General features: G+C 57.6%; 1 protein-coding gene across 3 annotated transcripts; it reads right to left on the bottom strand.

Moving 5' to 3' along the window:
• Positions 1 to 201: 201 nt before the first annotated feature.
• Positions 202 to 24519, bottom strand: SH2D3C (SH2 domain containing 3C). 3 transcript variants are annotated; one of them, XM_066332638.1, is made up of 12 exons: positions 24416 to 24519; positions 21798 to 22452; positions 17281 to 17320; positions 6789 to 6917; positions 6055 to 6503; positions 4236 to 4360; positions 3381 to 3958; positions 3024 to 3139; positions 2678 to 2849; positions 1849 to 1960; positions 1030 to 1236; positions 202 to 904 (listed from the first exon to the last, which is right to left on the bottom strand). In XM_066332638.1, the coding sequence occupies exons 1-12, from the start codon at positions 24453 to 24455 to the stop codon at positions 729 to 731; spliced, it is 2799 nt and encodes a 932-aa protein (XP_066188735.1). In that variant the 5' UTR covers positions 24456 to 24519; the 3' UTR covers positions 202 to 728. The 3 variants fall into 3 exon arrangements, with proteins under 3 accessions (XP_066188735.1, XP_066188736.1, XP_066188737.1); XM_066332639.1 differs by lacking the exons at positions 21798 to 22452; positions 24416 to 24519 and adding an exon at positions 20672 to 20791; XM_066332640.1 differs by lacking the exons at positions 17281 to 17320; positions 21798 to 22452; positions 24416 to 24519 and adding an exon at positions 13009 to 13104.
• Positions 24520 to 25374: the final 855 nt, after the last annotated feature.

Below are 25374 nucleotides of genomic sequence, written 5' to 3'. Positions count from 1 at the left end.
ATCCACTGTGGTCCCTTTCAACATGAACCATTCTGTGATTCTGTGACACCACACAGCCCTCCTCAGAAGGGCTGTCACAGGGCCACCATGGTGTCTGGGGCCAGGTGGGGCCGGGTTCAGCATGGTGGTTCCCCCCGTCAGCCCTCCCCATGCTCTGCTCCCCCGGGGGGCTCCTTTAAAGGACACCCACAGGACAGGGGGTCCTCTCAAGGAATGGAATAACAGTTTATTGTATGTAAGAACCAAACCCATGAGATATGTACATGTATTTACATGACAAAATGAATAAACCTAATTATTTACAACAAGGACTGTCCTTCACAAGTCTGTACATCAAGAAGTAATCGTGAAAATATATTTACACATGGGATCCAGCAGCTGTGGGCAAGACGGAGATGGGAAAAAAACAAAACTGAAGAGTGAGATGAGGGGCAACATGGACCTCAGCAGGGCTGGGTGTGGAGGCCTGTGCTGGCCTGCACAGACATTGTCCCCACTCTTCAGAGTAGCAGTGTGGGCCTCTGGCTTGTTGTGTCCCAAAGAGGTGGATGGTAGATTTGAGGTGGCTGCTTTTCCTCCTCTTTGTCTCGAAATTGCCAACCTGTGCCTCAGTGCCTTTTTGAGCCATCTCTCCTCCTGATGCTGGTGCAAGGGTCTGTTCCCTTGCCCCACAGCCCCTGGTGGGATGCAGGCTGGGAGCTGGGGGGTCTCCGAGGGCCTGGGGGTGTTTACAGCTCGCTGAAGCGCACTGCTGGCTCCAGCTTGTGGGACAGGGCAGTGAGGACCTTGTTGAACTTCTCGTAGCGCTCAGCCTGGCTGCTCTCAGCCCCACGGCTGCCCCAGAGCAGTCGCAACTGGAACTCGGTGCTGAACACTTCCAGCAGCTCCGCTTTGCCCTGGAAACCTGCAAGAGGGAGAGTCAGTTCCCTGGGATGGGATCTCCTGCACCTGTGGGAGGATCCATCCCAGTGCTGGAGCTGCATACTGGGATTGTGGCAGAGGGAAAGGGGCTCTGCTGTCTCTGCTTACCCTGCAGCTTCACCTCAGCATTGGTGTGGTAGAGCCCCCCATGGTGAGCCACCATCCGTGCTGCCTCCAGGTGGGCCATGACCACCTCCACGCTGTTGTCGGTGGCCTCCCAGGGCTCGGGATTTTCCGTCAGAGCCTCATCCCGCTCCAGGAGAGTCACAAGGGGTATGATGTGGGGAAAGGTGGTGTTGGTCAGCGGTGGCCCTTCTGGGGAGAGAGGTACTCTTAGGACCCCGCATAACCCCGTGCCCCTCCCCATATCCCTGTGGAGTGCTCATGTGGCCAAACGCTGCCATGACACCAGGCTGCCGCTGTGCTCCCAGGAGAGGCTTTAAAGCTCATCTGGACACAGCAGCTGCTGTGTCTATTTGATCGCTGTGCCTGGGGCCATTGCCTTGTCCAACACCAGCTCCTCCCAGCCAGGGTTCCTGGCTGTGCTGGGAAGGGAAAGCTGATGGCCGTGCTCAGGCTGCATTTCCTGGGGCTGCAATGAGGAGCAGGTTTGCGGACCACAGGGCACCAGGCATTAGAGACACATGGCTTTTCACCTTTCCAACTGGCTGCCCTGTCCCTTGGTTCGGCACTCACTGCCATGCGAACATGACAGTTTGGCTCAGCTGCTGGTTTTATTTAGTTATGAAATGCTTCCTTGGGAAGGAAGGGGCAAACAAGGCCAGATGGGCTCTGCTGAGTGCTGGGGTGGTTCAGTAGCTGGAGGGTGTCTGGCTCTAGCTAGGAGAGGGTCAGAGCTCTCAAACAGTGCCCAGACAAAAGTGGGAGGGAGAAAGCAAGTGAGGCAAGGGGAGTTGCTCCTGTTACCTTTCCCTTCATTCAGGCTCTTCAGGAATGGCTTAAGCTTCTTCTCATAGAGGATTGCTCCCTCTGTGTGCCGCTGCCGCAGCACCATCCAGGTCTGCTCCAGCCGGGCAATCTGAAAGGAGATGGGGCAGGCAGAAGGTGCTGAGGGCAGCACAGCTTCCAGGCACCAAGGAGAACAGCCTGACCCTGGCGCTATAGTCCCCAGCCTTGCACACAACAGTGCCTGCTGCTCCTGAAAACAGCCTCCTCCACCAGTGCTCATGGCCAGACACGGCACAGCTCTGGCACTGAGACTGGGCTTAGGATTTCTCCCCCTGCCTGTGCCCCAGGACAGCAACTTCCCTGTGTCACAGCCGCCTTGAAGATGAGATGCAGGGAGGGGGCAGCCATTCCACCTCCTTTGTGCAGGCAGGAAGCAAGACTTCCCAGCTGGGCTCGATTTAAAATTGAATTTTAATCTCCTTTCATCTTCCAAAGGGAGCAGTGTGGCCCAGAGACACTGCTGCCACAGCCTTGAGACTGATTTGTATTGTACCGGAGGGCAGATTCATTTCCTCCCAGGAACACAGCCCAGCACAAAACAAGGAGCCCAACCACCAAAAACAATTGGATCCTGGTGTGACTAGGCTGTCTGCTCCGCGGAGGGGATGGCTCTTCCCCTTCCCTGCTTGCATCCCAGCGGATGTGGCCCCATGCCTCCTACCCGGGGCATTTTCCCCTTTCACCCATGCCAATGACTCTTGGAGCCTGCAGGACGCAGGGAGAGAGATGCACTTTGAGCAAGGGGCTGAGCCCAGGCCATGAGGACTAAAGAAGTGTCCCCGTGTACCTGTGTCATTTCCAAGGCGCTCATTACAGCTGCAAAACTGAACATGTTCCCCATGGTGCTCTTCAGCTCGGCAGCCAGCTGGATGGTTTTGTGGAGTAGGGCTGCCCGTTCCTCCGTGCTGCCTGTGCAGCCCAAGATGTCCACAGCGATCATGATGGACATAGTGTGAAACCTGCCAAGGGGCAAGACACAGAGCGGGGTCAGCACAGGGAGGGGGGATGCTCTGGGGGCTTAGACAGAGCTCCTCCTCTCCCCTCCCCTGTGCCAGGTTAGGAACACTCAGGGGAGCTGGGCCAGGCCGTGCAGGGCAGCCTAGTGGGCTCATTTTGGCCATGCTGTGCCGTACCGTTCCAGCAGGTCCAGGCGGAGCTGGTGGCCATGGGGAAGGGTGAGCAGCTCCATGCCAGAGCTCACCCCCATGAGCCGCTGCATCTCCACTGTCACACCCAATATCCGGGCGACCTGGCAAGGAAGGCAAAAGCTGATTAGACCTTTGTTAATTGAGGAGAGACTGAAGCGTCCTCGGGCAGCCTTTTGCCCTAGCCCAGCCTCTGCCTGCCCTGGCTGATACACCACAGCAGAGCCCAGCAGGGATGCTGCAATGCTCACGGGTTGTCTGATGTTCAGGGATGCACTGATCCCTGCAACCCAGATCAATCAGAGGACAGCGGTGCCCATCCCTCCCTCCAGGCCCTGGCCATACCAGGCAATCCACTTTGGTGATGTGTTTGGCCAGTGTCTTCACGTCCACCTCTGCCAGCAGCTCTTTGACCTTCTTTAGCACAGTCATCTCCAGAGGTTTGTTATCTAGGGGGATAAGCAGGGACTGGAAGGCAGCAGGGTTGAAGGAGGAGGCTTTTTCCATGGTGGGCGGCACAAAGCCCATGTAGTCCAGCTCTGCTTTCAGCCTCTGCCCTGCCTCTGCTTCCCCAGAGCTGTTCTCCACAGTCCCTCTCTGTCCTTCCTCCACCTTTAGCCTCTCCACGTAGCTCTTTGTTGGTAGCTGCTTGATGTCGTGGGCTGGCCGGTCCCTGCTGATGGGCGAGGTGGGGTGCAGCTGGCAGTAGTGGCCCGTGTCCGGGTCGCTGTAGCTGTTCACGGAGGGAGAGGGGGAGGCACGGGCGTACCCGTGGCAGGGAGTCGAATGGGAGCTGTGGGCGGGGTCGGGAAGAGGTTTGCTGTTGTTCCCATGGCACAGTTGGGGCTCGCTGGACCTTCTGATGACCGGAGAGGCTGGGGTGACTCCAGATGCTTGGCAGGCACGTGGCTTTAGTCGTGTGACTGTAGGGAGCAGAGGAGACACTTATCAAAGCCTGAAGATGCACACACGCACAGGGAGCCCAGATGCAGCAGCCCAGGGACATGGGGCTCAGGGAAAACCCCTTTGCCAAAACAGAACAACCTGGTCCCAGGACAGCTGAACAATGATGCAGCCCGAGGACTGGCTGAGGTCCTGTCCCTAAGGTCCCCCTCCTCACATCCCTGCATCAGAGCAGTGCCAAGTCCAGGTTGATCCACAGCCCCACTGTCTCCAGAGGGATGGAGGGGCAATGCCTACCTGTGCTGTAGGCAGGTGATGGTGGGTTCTCAGAGATGGGGGACATCGGGGAGTGCAGGTCTTGGATCTGGTCCACGCTGACAGCACAGTTGCGAATAATGTCTCTGTGGTGGGGCAGGGACACGCTGGGGAGGGGGAAAAGGGCACAGGTTAGTCCCTTAAAGCAGGACCCAGGCAAGCACAGAGGGGTTGGGATGAGGGTTTGCTGTCCCAACACCCCCTTGGATCATTACCTCCTCCCACAACTACCCATAACAAGTTCAGCTGGAGCAGTGAGCAGGTACACCCAGCCGCAGCTGGGAGGAGAAGGGGTCACTACCCACTGATCCCCATAAATCAGAGACAGACCTGCCTGCAGGGACCCTGGTCCTACAGAGGAGAGCTGAACAATGCAACAGCCATGCCAAGCCGAGGAACTTGGGATGGGATCAGTTTGGTCCACTCCAGGGTGCTGTGGGGAAATGAATCTAGCAAAGAACTAACGGACAGTAGTTTTCTAGGGTTGTGCTGGAAAGTGGTATGGTATCTAACACTGTGCTACTCTATTTCCACCTGGGAGCTGTGTTGGGCTGGTTAGGTGAACTGTTGCTCTGACCCAAAGCTTGGGAGAGCTGGAAAGCACATGGAAACGGAACTTGGGAAGTTACCTAACAAGCAACAAGGTCTTGGGCTGGTGGGGTAACAAGTGGTGGCCTGATGCAAACACTGTGTGTCAGTGGTGCTGCAAAAGATGCTGAGTGTAGGGAGGGTTGCAAGGAGTTATGGCAAGTAATTCACTGTCCTCCCTGCCGTGGGTGAGGGCTGGGCTGCTGTGATGTGTTTGGTCTTGAGCACTGCACCTCAGCAGTGGGAGGAGGATGGAACAGCAGTGGCAGTGATAAGGGATTTGGGGAAAACATGAGTGATGAGGAAAGACTGATGGATCTGAGCTCTTCTTCTGGAAATACATAAGCTCTTTTGAAAGTCTGAGTGTTTTCCTTTTCCCAGCCATAACAGTTGGTTGCCTGTTTTCTGCTGGTGCATTCTCACCCTGCCCTTGGGCTCAGAAGGTCAGGGTGGTGAGAAAGCAGCTTGGCTTAACAGGCTGTGTCCTGCTGGAGGCAGGGGTATATGGGTCTGCCCTTGGCTGCTGCATGTGAGGATATGCATGTGGCCCTGCCTTCCCTGCAGGGCTCTGGGCAGCCTGGGACAGCCAAAAGTGAGCCACACAAAGGAAGTCTCCTCCTCCACCTCTGGAGAAGCCCAGCTGGCCAAGGTTAATGTGGACAGCTCAGCTTTGTGAAGGCTGTGATCCAGACTCTGTGCAGACTCCATCAGCACAGACACATTAGTCTCCTCCTGCCCATCAGGCTTTCAGCTCTGCTTGGTAACTCCTTGCAAATGCTGAATGGAAAGGGCACTGAAACTAAAAGGGCCATTCAAAACCAAACAACAAGTGCTGTCTTGGTGTCTGGGACTGACTCTCCTCTCATGTTTGCCTGGGAAAGCTCAGCTCCATGGCTCTAACAAGCCCTGACATGCTGGTAATCCTGGACTGTGTGATTGTAAAACTCTCTGGCTTCTGGCCTGCGATGCTAAAGTCATGTCTGCTTGCTGGGCGCCTGCTGTGGTAGCTCAGCATGGCCAGCAGCCAGCCTGGGAGAAAATCCCAGTTCCAGGTGAGTACTGGTTCTTCCCCCATGCCTCTGCTGGTGTCTCTCTTCCATCATTGATCCCCAACCTCTGCCCTGCACCCAGAGAGCAGTGACTGAGCACCTCCTGCCTCATTCCTGAGGCTGATCCTCTGCTTAGCTGAACTGGGATGAGACTGCATGCTCACCTGGTTGGGCACCCCTCAGCCCTGGTGATCTTGTCTGCGGTCAGACCGTCTGTCATGGTGATGCTCCTCCTCTTGATGTGCCCCCCTTTCTGGCTGGAGGGGCTGTGGGGCCCACCATGCTTCCCATTGGCCAGCCCATAGCTGGCTTCCAGGTACCGCAGGGGGAAGGTGCGGTTGATGGGGCAGTAGACGATGGCCCCGCTCTGCTCTGAGATGGCCTTGCGGTTGCCCACGTAGAAGCGGACGAGGGCAGGCACGTTATCAAAGCTCTCCTGCTCAAAGAGGTACTGGACGTGGGTATGGCCATCGCTGGACTTGACTGTCACCTTGTTGATCTTGAAGTGCAGCGGCTCGTTGCGCCAGCGGCACGTCAGCACGTAGTCACCCAGGCTGGTGAGCGAGTCACGGATGAGGAAGTCGCCATTCCTCTGCACAAGGCTCTCGGACACCTGTCAGGGGGACAGGGCACAGCTCAGCCACAGCTGGATGCACCACAGGGCACGAGTGGATGCTCTGCTGGGGTGTTATTTGGGGCACTGGTTGTTCCCCTTGCCCCTAGCTCTGAGCCACAAGAGGGCATTTGCCGTGGCAAAATCAGGCCGCTCAAAGCTAATGAAGCCCTTGACCAGATGTTTCCCAGGAGGACATGCTGCGGGTTCTGTGTGGCCTCAGAGTGCTCTGCCACAGCATTCCAAGTAAAGGGTGCCCAGAGCTGCCCACCTTCCCCATCTCACCTCCCGGGGGATGCGGCCGTGGTACCAGGCATGGCTGCGCAGGTCGGTGCTGCTCAGCTTCAGCTCCTCTTCTAGCTCCTTGTGAAGCTTTTCTGGTGATGAGTCGAGGATGTATTTCTCCTTGGAGAACTGTACAGTAGAAGAGAGAGCGTCAGGCAGTGCAGCAGTGCAGGGACTGGGGAGGGAAGGGCTGGCAGGATCCCCATGGGGGGACTGTGGCACCTGCCAGGAGCACTACTGTCCCCAAAGGCCAGGTAACTGAGCTGTGTGTGAGGATAACTGCTTGTGGCAAAGGATGTGGTAATGTGCCTATTGATGGCCAGGTCCTGTCACCAGGAGCACTTGGAGGGTCTTCTGGTGGCATGTCCCTATTGTGCCTGACCACCCTGTGCCTGGTGTGCTGCCCCTCTGCCCCAACTAAGAGCTGAGTGTGGTTAGGCAAGAGAAAACCCCATAAACATCTCTGGGGCTGAACTGCCATTAGAAGCACTCTTTCAAGAAGAAGCCTGCATTATTGCTCCTCCTTTAAACATCTACCACTGTTCCTCTTTCAAAGGGTTAACTCACTGTGTTTAGCCTGACGGCAGCATAAATAGTAATGACAAATGAAAAGGGAACCTTCTACATCAAAATTAGCTTTTAGAAATTAGCTTTCACCAGCACTAGTGCACCTGAGCCTGGAGGATGCAATTTGCCCCCTCCTTTCCCCTGGAGAGATAAGGGATGATGGCATCATGTGTCTGTTGGCTGGAGCCTGCCTGCTTCCCTCCCTGCCTGCTGCTAGGCCAGTATTCCCAGAGGGCAGCTGCTGGCAGGGTGGAGCCAGTGGACGTTTGGGGATGTGAGCACAGGTTTGGGGTTCCTGTGTTCTTCACATGAGGCCAGTTCTGTTTGACACAGTGGCTTTCAGGTGATCCTGCTGTGGTACCAACACAGCTGTGTGATGGAGCAGGGCCTGGGAGCCAAGACTCCTGGGTTCCCTCCATATCCCAGAAGTGTGGTGTCCTGAGAGGGGGATATGTGTGCCATTGCCATGGACTAAGAAGCTTGGATGGGGCAACTGGGGTGTCCTGTTCCTCTGCTCCCATGAGCTGGGTGGCCTGGCTCACCTCTGGTGGCAGTGCCAGTTGTAAGGAGGCAGCGAGGGCTGGCCCAGCTCCCTGCTGCCTGTTGGAGCAGGATTCTGGTATTGTCTCACAGGACAGGCATGGGCTTGAAGCCCTGCTGACACTGCTCTGGCACTGCCAGAGGAGCAAGCTGGCAATCATGGCTGGCCTTGGTGTGGCAGCTGGTTCCCCAGAGCACAGGGGGCTGCAGCCTCATGCCAACACTTCAGGGACTTGCCTTAGAGCTGACCTCTGCCCAGTGCCTCATCCTCTGTGTCCTGTATTGATTCCCTCTGCTCCTCTACTGATTGTGAGCAAGGGAAAGTGTAGAGCACTGTGCTGCTGTCCTGCCTTGTACCCACTGCTCTTGCAGTGTTCTTGGGATCCCACAGAGTCCCTCAGCAGGACCCTGACCCCATGCCTCTCCTTCCCCAGAGGAGATGTTCCATCCCTCCTGGCAGCTGCATTCATTCTGCAAACCAGGCAGAGATCCAGTCCTGGAGACCCTGCTCCAGCCTGGGGAGATGGAAAGAGGCAGTGGCAAAGGGCCTGTGCACTGGACTGTGCTCTTCAGGACTTGCTCTCACCAGCCTGGATCTGCCTTTATTCCTTCCTTCCCAACTCCTGTCAAGTCAAAGGTGGCGGGAGAGTGGAATCAGCCTATGAAAACAGTGTGAATTGAACTCTGATTTGCTCATCCAACCATGCTTATTCTCCCTATGAGAGGGTCCTGTTGACTGGAGCTGCAGGCATGTGTGGATTGTCCCCCCTGGCTGCAGGGAGCTGAGTGCTTGCTGCTGCTCTGGACCCTCCTGGAGACAAAGCCACCCAGTGCTGCTGAGCCCGATTAAAAATAAAATAAATGGTAGCTGGTAGATGCTGCAGGGGTCCAGCTGCCTCCTGGGGGGCCCAGGCCGAGCAGATCCTGTTTCCATGGTGACAAATCCATTGCCACGGAGCAGACCCGGCTTGGCCGAGGGGTGGTGGTGGACCCTTGACTGTAGCTCCCTCTCTGTGACATGGTTCCCCCCAAACTCTGGGGGATCAAGGGACCCCACAGGAACCTCTGCTATCTGTGCAGGTGAAAGTCATCAGAGCTGAGCTGGGAGCAGTCTGGATTACAGCTCTCCCCCCATCACCCCTGGAGCAGGGATTAGTGCCTGTTCTGCTCAGCATTGTATGTATATCTGGGTTTTCCTCCAAATCCCCCCCCATGTAAATGTGCAGAGTAACAAAAACACAAGCCCAGCTGAGCAGTGCCCGGTGCCTCCAAGCCCAGATTTGGGCAGCAGCTGGCTGGCATCCATGCCAGGAGCCATGAGCTAAGCTAGCAGGAGAGAACAGGATGTTTGGGAGAGGCAAGGAAGGTTTTGTATCTTGCAGATGGGGGAGAGAGCCCAGTCATGAGCAGAGAGCGTCAGAAGCCACTTTCTTCAGACACATGGAGGGCATAATCCCTTCAGTTTCTTGCCTGGGTAGTGAGATCCCACCTGATTTACATGGCCACCAAGAAGCCACTGCCTGGAGTGATTGTCAGGCTATTACGGCTGGAGAGGCAGCATGAGACTGACCATGGGGAGCCCTTTCCCTTGGCGTGATGTAATTGAGACCAGTCCTTGTTGCGAGTCTCTCACACTACTCCAACACGCTGCCAAAATCACCTGTCTGCTCCTCCTCCTGTGTGGGAACTGGGCTCCCCACACAGGAGGTGCAAAAGACCCTTGTGCCGCCAAGGGCCGTGTTTCCTCGGGAGCCCTTCAGCAGCGCTTGAGTTTTCCCCGCTCCATCGGGAGTTGTGTCTCGAAGGAGCCCGGCTCGCAAGCTGCCAGCTGGCCAGGTGCCGAGGCGCTGGCAAGGCCTGGCACGGCACTGGCACGGCACTGGCACGGCCTGGCGAGGCAGCACAGGCCAGCCGGGCGCTGTCAGGAGTGTGTAAGCGGATGTCTGAGCGCCGCGCTGAAAAGGCACCGCTCGGCGCTCTCAGCCCTGCCAAGGCAACGTCTAAAGACGCATGGCCCTGTGTGAGGTCTTGCATACTAGTGGGTTGGGTGTGGGGAAAAGCCTGGACTCCCATTAGCATCTGGCTGGAGTGCATGGTGCTGGGCTCCAGCGTGAAGAACCCCATGGCATCTTCCAGCTGAGCAGGAAGAAATGGGGATTAGAGCAGTTCTCCAAACCAGCCATACCAGACAAACCAGCTAAAAATCTGCCAGGGATGATGCCAAGCTTTGCTTGAGGAATCCAAACCAGCAGCCAAGCTGGCTCAACTGGAGAAAGGAGAGTGCCCTGATGGGCTGTTTCACAGTCCTGGGGCTGGGGAATCCTCTGGAGCAGCCATGCAATGGGGCAGCTGCCATGAGAAGGCAATTCCTGAGGCTCTCCATCCCTGCCTGCCTCCCTGAACTCTCCATGCTGCTTTCTTGATGGAGGAAGTGATTCCCAGCTGAGGCAAGGACTGGAACTGGTAATGGAAGGGCGAGAGCTGCAGGGATGGAGGGTGCTGATACCTGTGGTGTGTATATAAGAGCAGCTGTCTCTCTGCCTTCTCTAAAGAGAGCTTCAAAGGCTGGCATTTGGCTTTCTATCCTGACAGAGGTAATCTTATGAAACTGGAGTGATTTTCATTCTGCTTTCCTGCTCTCCCCTCCCAACCTGGAGGAGTTGCAGATGAGGATGAAGTCAGCTTGGAGAGCAAGGTGTACTCACACCCCACCCTGCTGATACCATCTGACTAACCCCAAGGCAACAAGCACATCTGTTCTCCCTCCTGCTCATGCTGCCTACCCTGTCCTGGGACCCTCACTAGGGAAATCCCAGACCCTTCTGGAGTTCTCCACCCCTGCTCTGGCTGCTGGAGCAGCTCTGGGGCTTGGGAAGCAGAATTGTGAGGGAATGGAGTAACAAGCCATTGGGAACAGGTGTCTGGGGAAAGCCACAGACTTGCATGAGGGGTCTTCTCTGCTTCCTCCACACCTGGTAATGGGCTCTTTAGTGATGTATTTTTGAGCAAACATCCTTGCTGATTATCACAGCAAACCCAAGAACCATTCTGCCTGCCTGATGCAGGACTGCTGCACTGACCAGTCCAGGCGCCACCTGAAAGTGGTTACTCCACCCTGCGTGACCATGAGAAAATCCCATCACAAACTATCCCCAGGTTGTTATGGGCTTGCTCTCAGTCTGCATGTCCTGCTGTGAGCCAGTCTGTCCTGCTGATCTTGATATCCATATGGAAAAGAAATAACTTGTTCCTCTCTCCTCTCTTGCAAGGAATCTAGGAACCTAAATGGCTTCTGAGAAGGCATCAGCCTATCTGCCCACCATAGATGACTGAATGCATCTCTTGGTTATGTCACATCTCCATTAGTCCTCACTGAAGGCGGATCTTGCCTCAAGATCTTTGTTCTGGAGATCAAAGCCCTTCCTAGGACTAGTCCTGGCTACCCTCTTGCTCTCCTCTCCCCTTGCCCGTGCTCCTTTGTGGCAGCTCTGGAGCAATTCTATCTCACTGGCAAGGGGTGGGGTGCAGCTGGGGTTGATGCCCAGGAACATCTGGGTGCTCTAAGGTGGGACAAGCACCCCAGGCTGTGTGGCAGGGTGGCGGCGTTTGCTGCTACTGCCACCCGGGGGAGCAAGTCTCCGATGCAGTGATGGTGTGTGTGTACACACATTTCCATCCCTCTATATATTACTTATCTCACTCCAAGACGGCGGCAGTGGCTGCTGCTGCATCCCATTTCGGAGCTGCTATTGGCCAGAAATGATGTCAGTGCTTCCCAGGCTGGATGCACCGCCATTGGCGGTGAGCAGGGATGCGGCTGTCAGCTGGAAGTGCTCCAGTCATTCATGGGGACTTCAGTGTGTGTTTGCTGGGCACGCTTGGACACAAATAGATGGTGAAAGATCTGGCAGAGCCAGGTGAGCACTTAGGGCTTCACTTTTAACTCTTTCTGGGGTTGGGATGGAGTGCCCTTCATCCCTTCTCATGTCCCCACATGAGAGCCAGATGCTCACCTGTCCCTCCCTTGTTCTGGCAGCAGCTGGCTGAAAGCACCCACTCACTCCCTGCAACGTGCAGCCCAAGGGCATGTCCTCATGTTGCACAGTGGCCTTTGGACAACTGGAAAAAGCTCTGCTGCTTTTCCTGCTTCACCCCCACCAGCAATCAAAATCCCAGGCTTTGCACTGAGATCAGCCGCAATCATGACAAGACTTGAAATGCTGCTTCTGGGCTCCGTCTTACCCAGAATAATCTCTCAAGCTCGGCACCTACCTCGCTCAGCAGGAGTACTGAATAAGACTGCCAGCTCTCTTGGCTGCCGGATCCCTTCTAACTTGCAGTATACTACAGCTCGTGCTTCAGAGCCTGCTTGGCTCCTGCAGTCCTAAACACCTTTGCTCTCGAACTCAGTAAATGAGGGGACCAATTCCCAGCACCATGCCCCCCTTGTGCAAATGCCAGAGTCCAAAAATAGGACACCTACACTTGTGCCCAGACAGTGGCAGTGCTGGAACCACCACATGACAGGTGACAGATGGATCCCAGTTTTCTCCCACCAGTCAGACCTGTGCAGTGCACCACAGAGATGGAGACCCAGGCTAAGAAGCTGTGTGTTCATCTGGACTGGATCTCCCTCCTGTGCTCAGTGATGCTCCAGGTACACGTCACATTTTGGGGGATGCTAAATGCTCCCCTTCATGAGGTGTGCTGCAGGTGAGGACTCCCCGCAGAGACTTTTCTACCTGTCAAAGCGCTGGTCTGGGATGCTGTGCTGGCTTTGGCTGCATGGCCCTGGCTGCAGGGGGGGCCGAGCTCTGCCCCCAACCCTGTGCTCGGACTCACCCCGCGCTCGCTGCCGCCTGGTTGAGCGCGGCCGACGCGCTGCCCGCACCGGCTCGGTGCGAGCGGGGGCACCGCAGGGCTCCCCCGCTCTCCAGCGCTGCGCCCGGGGGTCGAAACAGCCCCCGGCGGGTGCGTGGCCGGGGGTTCCCCGCACTCTTCCCCTCCCGCTGCCCCCGCCGCCTTCCCCACGCGTGCGGCTGCCCGGCGGCACCACGGGGGCTCGGCGCCGGGCGCAGGGCAGCCGTGCGGTCCCACCGCCGCCCCCGCTCACCTGCACCTGCATGAAGGAGCCGCGGTAGAAGCAGCAGGCGGCCGCGGACAGGGCGCTCCACAGGCTGCAGCGCTCCGTCATGGCGCGGCGCGCCCGGCGGGGGCTGCCCCAGCCCGGGCTGCACCGCCGCTGCCTCCGCCGCCGCCGGGCTTCAATTTCAGCCGCTTCCCCGATTACCTCATCCCTTGTCGGCTGCGAGGGGCGGGCACGGTGCGGCAGCTCCGCCCCGGCCCGCCCCTGGGGGCCGCCTCGGCTCCGGGGAAGCGGGGAAGCGGGGAAGCGGCACCGCGGCGGGAAGCGGTATCCCGGCGGTCTGCGCCCTGCGGGGGGACTGGGAACCAGCTCCTCCGAGGGGAAACCACGCTCCCATGCCACAAAGGGAACCAGCATCCCTGAGAGGATCGGGCACTCCGGCTGCCTGTGTGCTCTGAGGGGAACTGAGAACCAGCTCCTCCGAGAGGAACTGGCACTCCCATGTCGCAAAGGGAAGAGGCGTCCCTGAGGGGATCAGGCACCCCTGAAGGGAAGCGCCAATCCTGTGCTGCAAAGGGAAACAGCATCCCTCAGGGCATCAGGCACTCGGCTGCCTGTGCCTTGAAGAGAACAGGCACCTCTGAGGGCATCGGGCATCCCTGGAGGGAAGCGGCACCTCGGCTGCCCGTGCCGAGTGGGACTGGTTCCTCTGAGGTGACTCAGCTCCTCAGAGGGAAACATGCCCCTGAGGGGAACCAGCACCCCTGGCTGCCGGTGCTCTGAGAGAAACTGGCTCCTCTGAGGGGATCAGACATCCTGAAGGGACCCAGCACCCCTTTTCTCCCCAGCCCATATCTGCCTGCTCTCCCCAGTGATAGCCATGGGTCAGGCGCAGCCTTGTCCGCTCTTGAGCATCCTGTCTTCCTTCACCCCCACATGGTGACACCTTTCTGGGGATACACCAGTGCCCACCTCACACGGCGGGGAGCCGGCTGCCTGCTTCCTGTGTAGGCTGCCTCTGACTTGTGTTTAATTAAGGCTCTGCTTCGGTTTAATTAAGGCCACAGTATCACGTATGGGATGTGCAAGGCAGCACTGATGACTCAAAGCATTGCTCCAGCCTTGACTCTTGAATAAATCCCCCAAAGCCCTGCCTGAACCCACAGCCAGCAGCTGCTCTGTGCTGGAGACAGGCAGGGGCTCCCCCAGCCCTGGCAGTGACAGGGACCTACACTTGGCTGTTCTCCTTCCACACCCATCCTGCAATGCACGGCCTGGAATTGAGTGTGCTTGGTAACTGGGAGCTTCACCCTTCCCATCTGCAAAACGTGTCCTGGCCCAAGGAGCCCCATGCCTCCCCGGCAATGCTGTGACCTCAGAGAGGTATTCCTGCTGCCACCGACCACAGAACTCTGCAGCCTTCCTGTTAATTAATTCAAACGAGCCCCTCACATTACCAGGCAAGGAGACAGCATCTGAGGCTGATGAGATACAGGTCCCTGCCTGAGCAAGCAGCTCTTCCGTGCAGAACAAAGAGCTCAGAGGCGCTGGCCGGGCTCTCACTCTGCCCCTGGTTTCGCAGTGGGGAGAGGACACAAGAGAGAGCACAGCTGAACAGCAGCAGGACAGGGCTGAGGCATGGGAGCACTGCTGGCAGCACACAGCCTGCAGGCAGGGAACGTGGGGCAGCAGGTCCTGTGGGTCCCATGGGTGCTTGCAGCCCCACCAGCATGGGCAGGGAAGCATAGACTCTCCTCCTCACCTCCTGCCTGGGGCTGAGGGACAGAGCAGATGGCACTGTGCAGGGACGTGCTGCTCCAAAAAGATGTGATGGTGAATCATCCTCCTGCCAAGGCTTCTCGCCTGTGATGGGCTCCATGGTTTCCTATTGAAGCTTTCACCAAAAAGTAAGCAGGAGCCTCATGGGGTGCTGCAGGGTGAACTTCTCCAGCTGTGACTGTGCTGCCCCTCCTCACAGGGAAGCTGAAAATCCCTGACTGAGCTCTCATAGGATGTGTGACAGCTTTACTGGTTGCTGCTTTCCCGAAGGGTAATGTCTTTCTGCAGCTCCTTCACCTGCACAAAGGCCAAAGCTGGGGTGGCTGGGATGTTGAAATAGAGAGCTGGGTGTGCAGATCCCCAGGCAGCTTGGAAATACCAGCCCTTAGGCTATTATTAAAGCACATTAATTACCAAGTGCTTATTGATCCTGGCTTTCCAACCCTCTCTAGCTCCCAGTTGCACATCTAATCAGGCCAGGCTTGGTGATAGGAGCAGCAGCCCTGGCCGTTTTGCATCTGAATCTCAAGGGATGATGTTTGGCAGATCCTTGGTGCACACCTGGATACAGACCTGCCTGTCAGCCTTTGCTCATGAGGTCTTTGCAACACATCCTCTTCCTCTTCCTGACTCTCACCTTCACCAGCTTTTTTGTTCCTGTCTTTTCTTTGCTAATCCCTCACCAGTGTTTCACCTCTGCTTGCTTCCCTCCCAGCTACACCGACCAATGGCAGATCCCAGCCCCATCCTCCCTTGCTTCAAAGACAGGCACAGCAGCCTCTTTCCCACCCTAAATCCTGCAGGACCTGGGGCTGAACACTGCTGGGTGCTTAGCACCCTGCAGCTGCACGGGCTGCCAGCCAGGCACAGCGTCTGCAATCAGTTGGAGTGTCCCTGTCATCTCGGTCACTCACACTCCAGATAATTACTAATTTGACTAAAATAGCTGCTGTCACTGCAGCCATCAGTTGCTTCGCTGACCAAAGGGAAGTGGCATATAAATCACAGCCCGTGGACTGTTTCTGGACACCATGGGGATGGATGAGAAAAAAAGGCCAGATAGCTCAGGTCTGGGATTTGACTGGATGGTAGGGAATTCTCCTGGCTCACCAAAAAGTACTTGATCCCAAAGGCAGAGCCATATCCATTGCTCCTCACCTGTATTGTTTCACTCTATTAAATCATGAGCCATAAAATGTGTCCATTTCTGGGTGTACACACTGACAGTGCCAGGGCAACAACCTCAAACTATTCTGTTCCTCCCCTTACCCCTCCTTGCCCTCACAGGACTTGCCTGTGCAAACAGGAGTTCCTCTGCACATCCTGAGGTCCCCATACCAGGGCCCTTCCCTGCACTGGCCTTGCAGGGGAAAATGAACTACATCACAGCCAGACCAAATACGCCCAGTCAGAGCTTTGTTGTGCTGGCACACGTCCCACTTCCAGCCCTGTGAGCTCCCATTCTGCCAGTCCCACATGGCTTAAGGGCGCAGAGAGGAGAACATCCCACCCGCAGGATTGCTCTGCTACACGTCAAAAACCTCATCTGACCCCAGTGCCCAGAGGCTGCCAGCTGCCAGACTCTGCGTGTGGGGTCCTTATTAGCCCCAGGGATGGACACACAGGGAGGTGACCCCTGTTGGAAGCAGCAGATGAGCTCAGGGTCCAGCCAGCTCTCTCCCAAGCTTGCCAGTTGGTGCTGCGACAGGGGGTTGCCACATTTCCATGTCTGGCTACAGCCACCACCAGGAGCCCCAAGTCCAAAAGATGAAGGTGCAGGGCTCTGTGCTAATTAGACCACCCAAGCTGGGCACCTCAAGTCACTTCTCAACAATCCCATCTGCCTAGTGCCAGACTAGATTAGATCCCCACCGGGCAACTGGACTCAGGAAGCCCCAACTCTCCTTAAACAAACACCTCAAAGGCCATGGCATGGCAGTGACCACCCTGTCACTTCAGTGGGTTTCAGTGCTCTGTGCCCAGAGCTCACAGCACCCCTGCCACCGCTCCTCTGTGCCTGCCCAGTGCCCCATTGTGCCAGCAGCCTCCTGCAAAAGGGCCGCTCTCCTCCAGAGCCAGGCGCCTCACTAATGAATTTCTGGCCAGACATGAAGAGTCCTCAGGAATGTTAATAGTTTGCTGAGGATAAGCAAAAGATTTGGAGAGATTTACACCAACTTTCATGTGACAGCCACGAAAGTGGCCCAAACCCTTCCGTTTCTTTACGTGGGGGCGGAGTGAGGAGGCTGCGTCTGTGGGCGTTCACAAGTGTCTGGGAACATGAAATGCAAGCAGCTCCTGTGGGAACAGCACTGGGGTGACCACGTAGGGTTTGTGTCTCCTCTGTCTTCCCTGGCCTTACCAGAAATATCATTCAGGGCCAAAGAGAGACTCAGAGGGGAGGAGGGGTGCAGAAATGAGCAGCCTGCTGATGTAAGACCTGGACAGTTCTAGGCCACCATTCCCTCTCCACCCCTGGCACCCAGCTGGGACAGGCTGTGATCATGCTCTATGTCTTACCTTCACGTATTCACTGCCAGACTCCAGACCATCGTGGTGGCTAAAAGGAAGAGGAACAATAAAAATATCTAAGTAAAGGGCAGTAAGTTGCGACATTCAGGTCAAAGGCAGTGGTGGCACAGCTGGGGGAGCTGAGGTCTGTGCCCTTCTCTTGCCATAGTGCCAAGAGCATGGCAATGGTTCTGGGAGAGGTTCCCAGGGCCCCAGCACTGTTCCTGCCTGCTCTGTGCCCACTCTCAGCACAGGGCTTATCCTCTCTAATGCGATCAGGGGAGAATGAGGCCTTTTTAGAGGATCTCACCCCAAATCGGCTTGGGACTGTGTAAGCTGAATCAGGGAGACCCAGCAGCCAGGCTGGGGTCCCCGCAGGTCACAGTGCTGGCAGATACACATCAAGGTGGGAGGCCCTGTGTCTTGTTCCCTGGCAGAGCTGCATTCCCAGTAGGCTTCAGTTGGGACACACCACCCAGGCAAGCATTTTTGATTTTGTGCAACCCTACAGAATTCAAACTCCCACTAAAGCTAGGCCTGAACTGTGATGTCCTGACTGGGACTGCTTTTCATGCGCTTATAGGTCCAGATATGTGACAGTATGAAGGAGTCCAAGGGGAACAACAGAGACTTCAAAAGGAGAGAGGCTGTAACAGCCTGAGCTGGGATGTGCTACCTCGAGGTCTCATGTTTCAGAATAAAATACAAAAATCCAGATGTCGTTAACCAGAATCCAGAACCCACTGGCTCCCCAGTGTCAAACTTCAGAATGGACATCCCACTGTTTGCCAGGGTTGCTTGCCTGAGCACAAGGCAGCAGCAAGGGCCTGGGGATGGCAGGCTACCACACCAGGACAGGCAGCTGCAGCTAAGGAATAACCAAATCCAATGTCATCACAGACCTGGGATGTCCCTTCTCTGCCAAGAGCCACCCCGTCAGATGCATCCTGGGAACTGCTGAGGATCCTGCACACAACTTCTCCCTCAGACCCACACTGGTAGCAACCCTGGGGGCCAAATTCCTCCTCTGTGGGCTCTCTCCAGGTTGAAGGTGGTGCCCTGTGGCCTCCCCAAAGGGAAGCATGGATAGCAGAGGCAACCACTGCAACCACTGACATTTTTCCACTGGACATCCCCCATGGCATTACAGTGGGTTGTGACATGATCTACATGAATCCCCTGTAGTGTCCAGCCCTCCAGAAGACAATTCCTACTTCTAGAACCCTTGGAAGTTATTAAAAAACATGTGGATGGGCACCTCGTGCCTCAGTTTCCTCCTGTGCAGAGCTGCCTCCAGGGAGGTTTTGGCTGGCAGTGCTGCCAGAGGGGTCTGCAGGGAGTGTCAGCCAATGCCTGGGAAAGTGGTGTTTCCCGTGCCTCATGCACGGCAATTAAGGACACAGTTTAGTGCTGAACATAGCAGGGTTGACGTTTGGGCTCAATCTTAGTGGCATTTTCCAACCTTAGCGACTCTGTGATTCTCCAAGCCCACACTGCAGAAACCGCATTCCTTCCTGGTGTCCAGCTTGGGAGGGGGAAAAACGGGGCTGGAAATCAAGCCCATACTTTTTTGGAGGTGAAGAAAACAGCAGAGCATTTGGGAGCAGGGATGGATGCAGACTCCCCTGGGCAGCTGTGGGCTGCCTGCCCGCCCCGGCGCTGCCTCTCCAGCCTGTTTGCCCTTCACACGCTGCAGAGCTGCCTGGTGCTACAAGAGCCATGAGAAAAACCGGCAGGAGGACGGGGGGCCTCCGGGCAGGAAGTCGGGAGCATGGGAGCAGCTGGGAGACGCTGCGAGGGCCCAGGCAGGAGAGGCCCCTGTACTGGGGAAGGGCAGCAGCTGGGACCGCAGCCCCCCTGGTTCTGTACATTCCTGGAGGAAACGGCATTTTTGGGGGCAGACGAGCGCCTGGGAGAAATTCCAGGGCTGCCTTTGGAGTGCGGCCGTGGCTGAGCTGCTGGGACCCAGAGCTACAGCAATGGTACTGGGGAGTGGGGGGTTGGTGGGGTGGCTGCTCCCTTTGGGCTAGGGAAGGCATCACCACGACTTGCAAATGTGCCAAGCTCCAGGCTGCCTGCTGGGAACAGTCCAGGATGATCCAGCCCTGGTTTGAAGCCTAGGCTCTGTTTTCCTTGGGACACTGGTGCAGGCTGTACCCCAGGGCAACCAAATTCAGACAGCTCATGCCTCAGTTTCCCCCTCTGTAGAGCTGCGTCCACGGAGGATTTGGCTGGCAGTGCTGCCAGAGGGGTCTGCAGGGAGTGTCAGGCAGTGGCTGCAGGAAGCGGCGTTTCCCGTGCCTCACGCACGGCTGCGCGCACAGGGAAACCGAGTCACGTCCGCCCTGTGACCTGCCAGCGGTCATCTCCCGTTAGTCAGCGTGTCCCTGCTGGAGCCACAGCCACCGCCTTGCTCTGAGCATCTCCACAGGCTGGGTGCCACTCCCTGTCCCACAGCAGCACGATTTCCCCCCTCATAGGCCTGATTCTGGGAAAGCCCTCCTGTGTCCGAGCACCCTCAGCCCGCCCTGTCTTGGGGACTGTCCTTTCCAGAAATACTCTGGGAGGGCAGGTGGAAATGGGCCCCAGGGCCACATTTGTTTTCCCCTCAAGGGAGCAGACTGCTGCCATGGCCTGGCAGGAACAGACTGTCCCCATCCCCAGGGATGAGCCTGCACAGGAGGAAGGGCTGGGGCGCAGCATTATCCCGGTCCCACTTCCTCCCACCCGCCCCACAGCAGGGCCTGGCCTTGGGATGGCTCAGGCTGCTCCCTGAGCCAGGGGCTGCGGCAGGGGCTCTGCATCAGAGTGTGGAAGGGCAGAAACAACCTTGATGCCAAGACCTGCTCTAGTCACTCTCGTGCCTCAGTTTCCCTGGCAAGCAGCAGGGCTACACCTATCATCGGGGAAGCCTCACAGGATGCAAAAAAGCATTTGGCCCCCATTTTTTGGGAACCCCTCCCTCAGATTCAAGACACCCACGTGACCCACCCATGTCCCACTGCTGCTTGGCTCCCAGCCACGCTGGCTTGGGATCTAAGTAATTTCTGGGAGACTGGATGAAGCCTCTTGCACTCTCCTCAGGGACTCTCTGCCACTGCCCAGGTCTGCGCTCACCGAAGGATGTGGCAGCGCCACCAGCCCCCCAAATCTCCGAGCCCCTGGCTCCTCGAGCTAACCGCAGCCTTTGGTGCAGGGTCTGCTTTGGTTTCAGCAGCTCTTTCCTTGAGGAAAACACCACCACAGGCTGGGGGCCTCGGCACCCGAGCAGCGGCTCGGCTCCGGCATCTCCGTCCAAGTTTTGTGCCCGCCCAAGCAAAGCCCCTTCCCAGCCTCTCCTTCCCCATCCCCTCCGCTGTGCCGGGGTGCGAGGGGTGGTGGAGGGGACAGAACCCCTTACCTGCCCTGTCCCAGGGTGGGAAACCTCCTGCCCAGCGCTGTCATCGGCCCTGGAGGATCCAGCAAGCGCCTGAGCTCCGGGATGGGGAAAAGGTCTCCCGCGCTCTCCCGCCTTGCACTGAGCGTCGGCACTTCGGGACGCGCAAGGCGGTGGCGGACCCTCCTCCTTCCCGTCCCAGCCCTCCTCCGGCCCACCCTTCGGGCCGCCGGGAATGTGTGGCCGGCACAACCCGGCTCCCGCCGCCGGCACGGATTTCTCCTCCTCACCCCGCTCCCGGGACCACCCGGACCGCCCGAACGCTCAGTGTCAGCAAAAGGAGCCCCCGGCCCCGGGGCGGTGCAGGGGCCACTTGAGTGCAGAGACAGGAGAGTCAGGCCAGGGAAAGGGAGAGAAACGTTTTCAGGAGAAATTTGGAGTCGCCTTTGCCTGTGTTCCCAGTCCCACACACCCTGCTGGGGCTGGGGTCGCATTTGGCCCCTTATGCCCCGATGCCATGGGGCTGGGGGATAAAAATCCCTCTGGTTGATTCTGCGGTCAAAACCCTCCAAAACATCCATCCTTCTTCTCAGAGCTGAACTTCCAAATTCCTCCTGAGAGGGAGATTGTGCCTGGAGTGGAGGGGTTTGTGCCCAGACTGGGGGTTCACTGGCAGCTGATGAAATGGGGACAGAGTGTCCGGTTTCAGGATTTGCCCCTGTGCCTTGGGAGAGTGGGAGAGGCAATGCTGCTCGGCAAAGGGGGAGAGGATAGGGAGGATGGAAAAGAGTGAGAGGCAGAGGAGGCTGTAACCGTGCTGCTGTGAGCTCTCCGCAGCAGCACATCCTGGCGCTGGAACACAGCCGCCGCAGGACAAAGAGATGCCGGGGCAGAGCGGGGCTGCGAGATGTTTCCACCCCGTCCGGAAACAGGAGGGAGCAGAAATCCCACAGGAAACGTCGTTCCCATGGAGCCGCTGACCTGACCATGCTCCAGCTGTGCTGTCCCACCGGCCAGGTGCATCCCGCTGGCACTGTGGGCATGGGGGGACATTGCAGTGACCCTGGTTTGTCCCAGCCCCCTCCTCTTGCCCTGGAGGGGCAAAAGAGGGGGTCTTAGCAGAAGGCAGAGCAAACCTCAACGGCTATACCTGTCTGGGGAAATCTTGTCAGGATGCTGCTCTTGTCCCTTTTCCGGCAGATCCCCGTCAGTGCTCTCTGCTCCAGCTGCTGCATCAGGGCTTGTGCTTTGGCTGGGGTTTGGAGCCAGGCTGGAGCTCGGTGCCTCTGTGGCAGGGCAGAAGACATTTCCCACAGGCTCCTGGTCTGTCCTGGCCACTGATGCCTCCAGGGTATCCCGAGGTTCAGCTTCTTCCTCCTTCTGCTCTGCTTGTCCGGCAACTGAGGATGAGTCTGTGCCTGGGCCAGAGGTGCTGGACATCTCAAGGCATTTGGGGCTGGGGAGTGGGGCTGTCTGGGGAGTTTTATTGTTGGAAGTCCCTTTCTCCCAGCAGTTCTGGCTACTCTTGGCTTTGCCCAGGCTCTTCCCTGACTTGCCCAGATTCACCCTGGGCATGGTGCCCATGTGGGAGTACATGTTCGACGACTGGGCATAGGGGCCAGGGCTCTTGGGCACGGTGTTGAGATCATCCTGGGTGCTGTCAAAAGACTCTCCCAGGAAGCCATGGGAAGGTGGCAGATGTGGACTGAGACTCTCAGCAGAGCTGGGGACCACAGAGACGTGCCGGAAAGTGAAGGAGCGGGGGATGCTGCTCAGGCTCCCAAAGCCTTTGAACTTGAATAACTCTGGCAAGGAGAAAGGAGTGATGAGTGTGGGGTTACTGCTGGCACAGTGTGATGATGGCAGGTCCCAGAGCCCCTGGTCCTGGATTGGGTTGGGCATGGGGCACTATGCAGCCTGGTGTCACCCTGTTACACCCACATCTGCATTGGCATGACATTCCTGTGATCTGTGGTGTATATGGTGCTGCTTGAGGCATCTCTGCTGGGTACCCAGGAACTCTGCCTTGGTCCCTCAGAAAGCTGAAATCTCATGTGCCCTGGCAAATCTAGCGGCTGCATCTTCCCACCACAGCTGAGGGGTGGAGGAAACACCCAACCCTAGCAAGCATGCAACTCTAGAAATTATTTCTGCCTACCTGCTTCCTCTGGGGGACTCTGGGCGGGGCTGTTCCCATCCCACAGCCTCAGGGCAGCCCTGCAGGATGCGAGAAGGGAGATTACAGCATCTCCCCAGGGGATGGGGGTCCTGGACACACGTGACCTGCCCACATGTGCATGTCTCGCCAGCACGGTGGAGCAGGAACCAGCCACAGGCGCTGCTGAGGGTGCGAGATAACCTCCCCACTTCCTTGCCCGGTCCCTCGCCAGCTACAGCTGCCACCTGCAAGTGCTGAGCATGAACATGTTCGCCAGAGAAATATTTATAACTCTGGCGGGTGGCTTTGCATTTCACGCCTCAGCCCCAGCTCAGCTCTGTGTGTCGCTGCAGTGCAGCCTTGGATGGTGCCAGTGCCAGTGCCGGTGCCAATGCCAGTACACAGGATGAGTGAGCCTGTGGCTGCAGTGCTGTTGAGCAGTGCCTCCCTGCCGGCCCCGAGTGCTGTGGGCGCCACCGCGGGTTTTGCAATGTTGATGCCGCCCTGGGGCTCTGCAAAGCACGGCAGATTTGCCGTGGGGCAGGAAGTGACACGTTGCAGAGATGCTGAGCAAGGACCTGGTAGTCCGGGGCTGCTTGGCCCTCGGATTCCCACCTCCAGCTGCCATCCATGGGCCCTGCAGGGCATCCCTGCAGCTGGACAGAGTGATGGGGCTGCATCCCAAAAGCCCCTCTGCAAGGCAGAAACCTCGTGGCCTGAGTGCAGTTAGAGGCAAAATTACTTTGTGCTAAACATCCCTTTGGAGCCCAAGCATCTTCTAATACCTGCTGCTGCTGGGGATCCTGCAAGGTGGGGAAGGCAGCACTGGGCGTATTCCCCATTTCCTCCCCACTCCACCACAAAGGAAAATCCCAGCTGGGATGGGGCCTCGGGTTTGGCCAGTGGAGGGGTCCCAGGGGAGGGGAGGGACTGGCCCCCATCTGGCGCCGGCCCTGCGGCAGGAATGCAAGACAGCACAGCCCAGCACTGGGAATGGGGTGAAGGCCACTGCAGCCTCCCCCCGGGGCTCCGGGGGAAAGCTGAGGTCTGTGAGAAAGTGCAGAGCTCACTCCCGGTGGGTATCAAGCACTTCCTCCCAGAAGAGCCAGTGGGAATCCATTCCCAGGCTCCCTCCCTGGCTCCTCTGTGTCACCTCCGTCCCTGTGCTACAGAAGCACCCTGGGGTGAGGGTCCTAGCCACCCCTAGCCCTCAGCACCAGCTCTTACCCCAGACAATGACCCTGAAGGTTGTGATTTAAGGAGTGAAGACCCTCAAACCCTGCTGTGCATCCCTCTGATCACATCCCAGCATCCAGCACAGGGCTGGACTGCAGCAGACTGGTCCCAGTCCCAGCACCCAGCTCCTGAGCCAGCACCCAGCCCTGTGGATGGAAACCCCCAAAGCCCCTCACCCCAATGAGTTTCCTAACAAAAGCAGAGCCTGTCACAGCTCCAAACATCCCTGGATGTCATGACCCGCTGTCTCTGGATGGGATGAACAGGGGAGCGTGTGAACACACACTCAGACTAACTCTCACACATCTTCCTACCCACCGAGATGTCCAGGTGAGCACTCCATTCCCCATCCACCCTGTCCCATGGCCACTTACTGAATTTCTTGAAGCTCCGTCGTTTCTGGCCCTCGGCCATGGCTGCGCTGGTCCGAGGCCGTGGGGACCGAGAGGGACAAGTATATAACTGTGAAGCCCTTCCCTGCCCGCTCCTCCCTTCCTGCCCCCCCCGCAGCCACCCTGCAGTCACTCATCTCTCGCTCAGCGTTTCCTCCCCAGTGCTGTCCCTGCCCGCCCTCACGCTGTCCCCACAGTTCCTGCAGTCCCCGTGGCTGCTTGCACCTGCCTGGCTGCTCCAGAGTCACCTCTGCACCCTGACTTGGGGATGTCTGGCAGATGTGGACAAGCAAAAACCTACGGGTGCCAGCTCTAGAAGAAAGTGCCAGCCATAAAAGAGGGTGCCAACCCCATGGGAGAAGGTGCCAGCCCCAGGAGTGTGACAGCCCTGTGGATGAGGTTGCCAGCTCTGTGGATGAGGCTCCAGCCCTGCAGACAGGAGTTTACCATGCACATCTGGCGCCCAGCCCCTGTGGGGTGAGAGCTGGATGGCATCACTGCCAGCAGGAGCACTCCCCTGTTCCCTCGTTCTGGGGACATTGAGCTGCATGAGTGTCTCCATGCAGGACAAGGTGGCCTGGACCCAGCAGGGGTCTAGCCACCAGGTTTCCCATTCTCAGGGAGCTGGTGGTTCCCATGACCAGGATGCTGGCAGCCACCTCTGCCACAGCTCGATCCTTGGGTGCTCCTCGCCTTGGGGACCAGCTTCGAACAGCCTGAGATTGAGCTCTTTGTCCTGCACCTGAACACATGTCCGCACTCCTCCCCATGGCCGGGGAAGGAACTCAGGGTGCCCTGAACCAGACCCTGGAGTCCTCCTGCCTGGCCATGGCCTCCCTACATCACAGCCGCTGCTGCAGGAGTAGAATTTTTCTTTACCTCCTGACGTGTTTAAGCACACACGGGGCACACAGCAACGCGCTTTAGGGCCAGCGGCACCG

The sequence above is a fragment of the Sylvia atricapilla genome, chromosome 19, assembly GCF_009819655.1.
Source record: "Sylvia atricapilla isolate bSylAtr1 chromosome 19, bSylAtr1.pri, whole genome shotgun sequence".
Classification (NCBI taxonomy): domain Eukaryota; kingdom Metazoa; phylum Chordata; class Aves; order Passeriformes; family Sylviidae; genus Sylvia; species Sylvia atricapilla.
The sequence above is the reverse complement of the archived record's forward strand: the minus strand, read 5'-3'. Positions and strand labels throughout refer to the sequence as shown.

Bases quoted from the DNA above. Each gene is read 5' to 3' on its own strand.
- SH2D3C (XM_066332638.1), bottom strand. From the start codon at position 24,455: ATGGCCGAGGGCCAGAAACGACGGAGCTTCAAGAAATTCA. The intron at 17,321-21,797 runs GTATAGCCGTTG...TCTTCCTTTTAG, and splicing joins GACAAGATTTCCCCAGACAG to CCACCACGATGGTCTGGAGT. The intron at 1,237-1,848 runs GTAACAGGAGCA...CTCTCTCCCCAG, and splicing joins GAGCCTGAATGAAGGGAAAG to AAGGGCCACCGCTGACCAAC.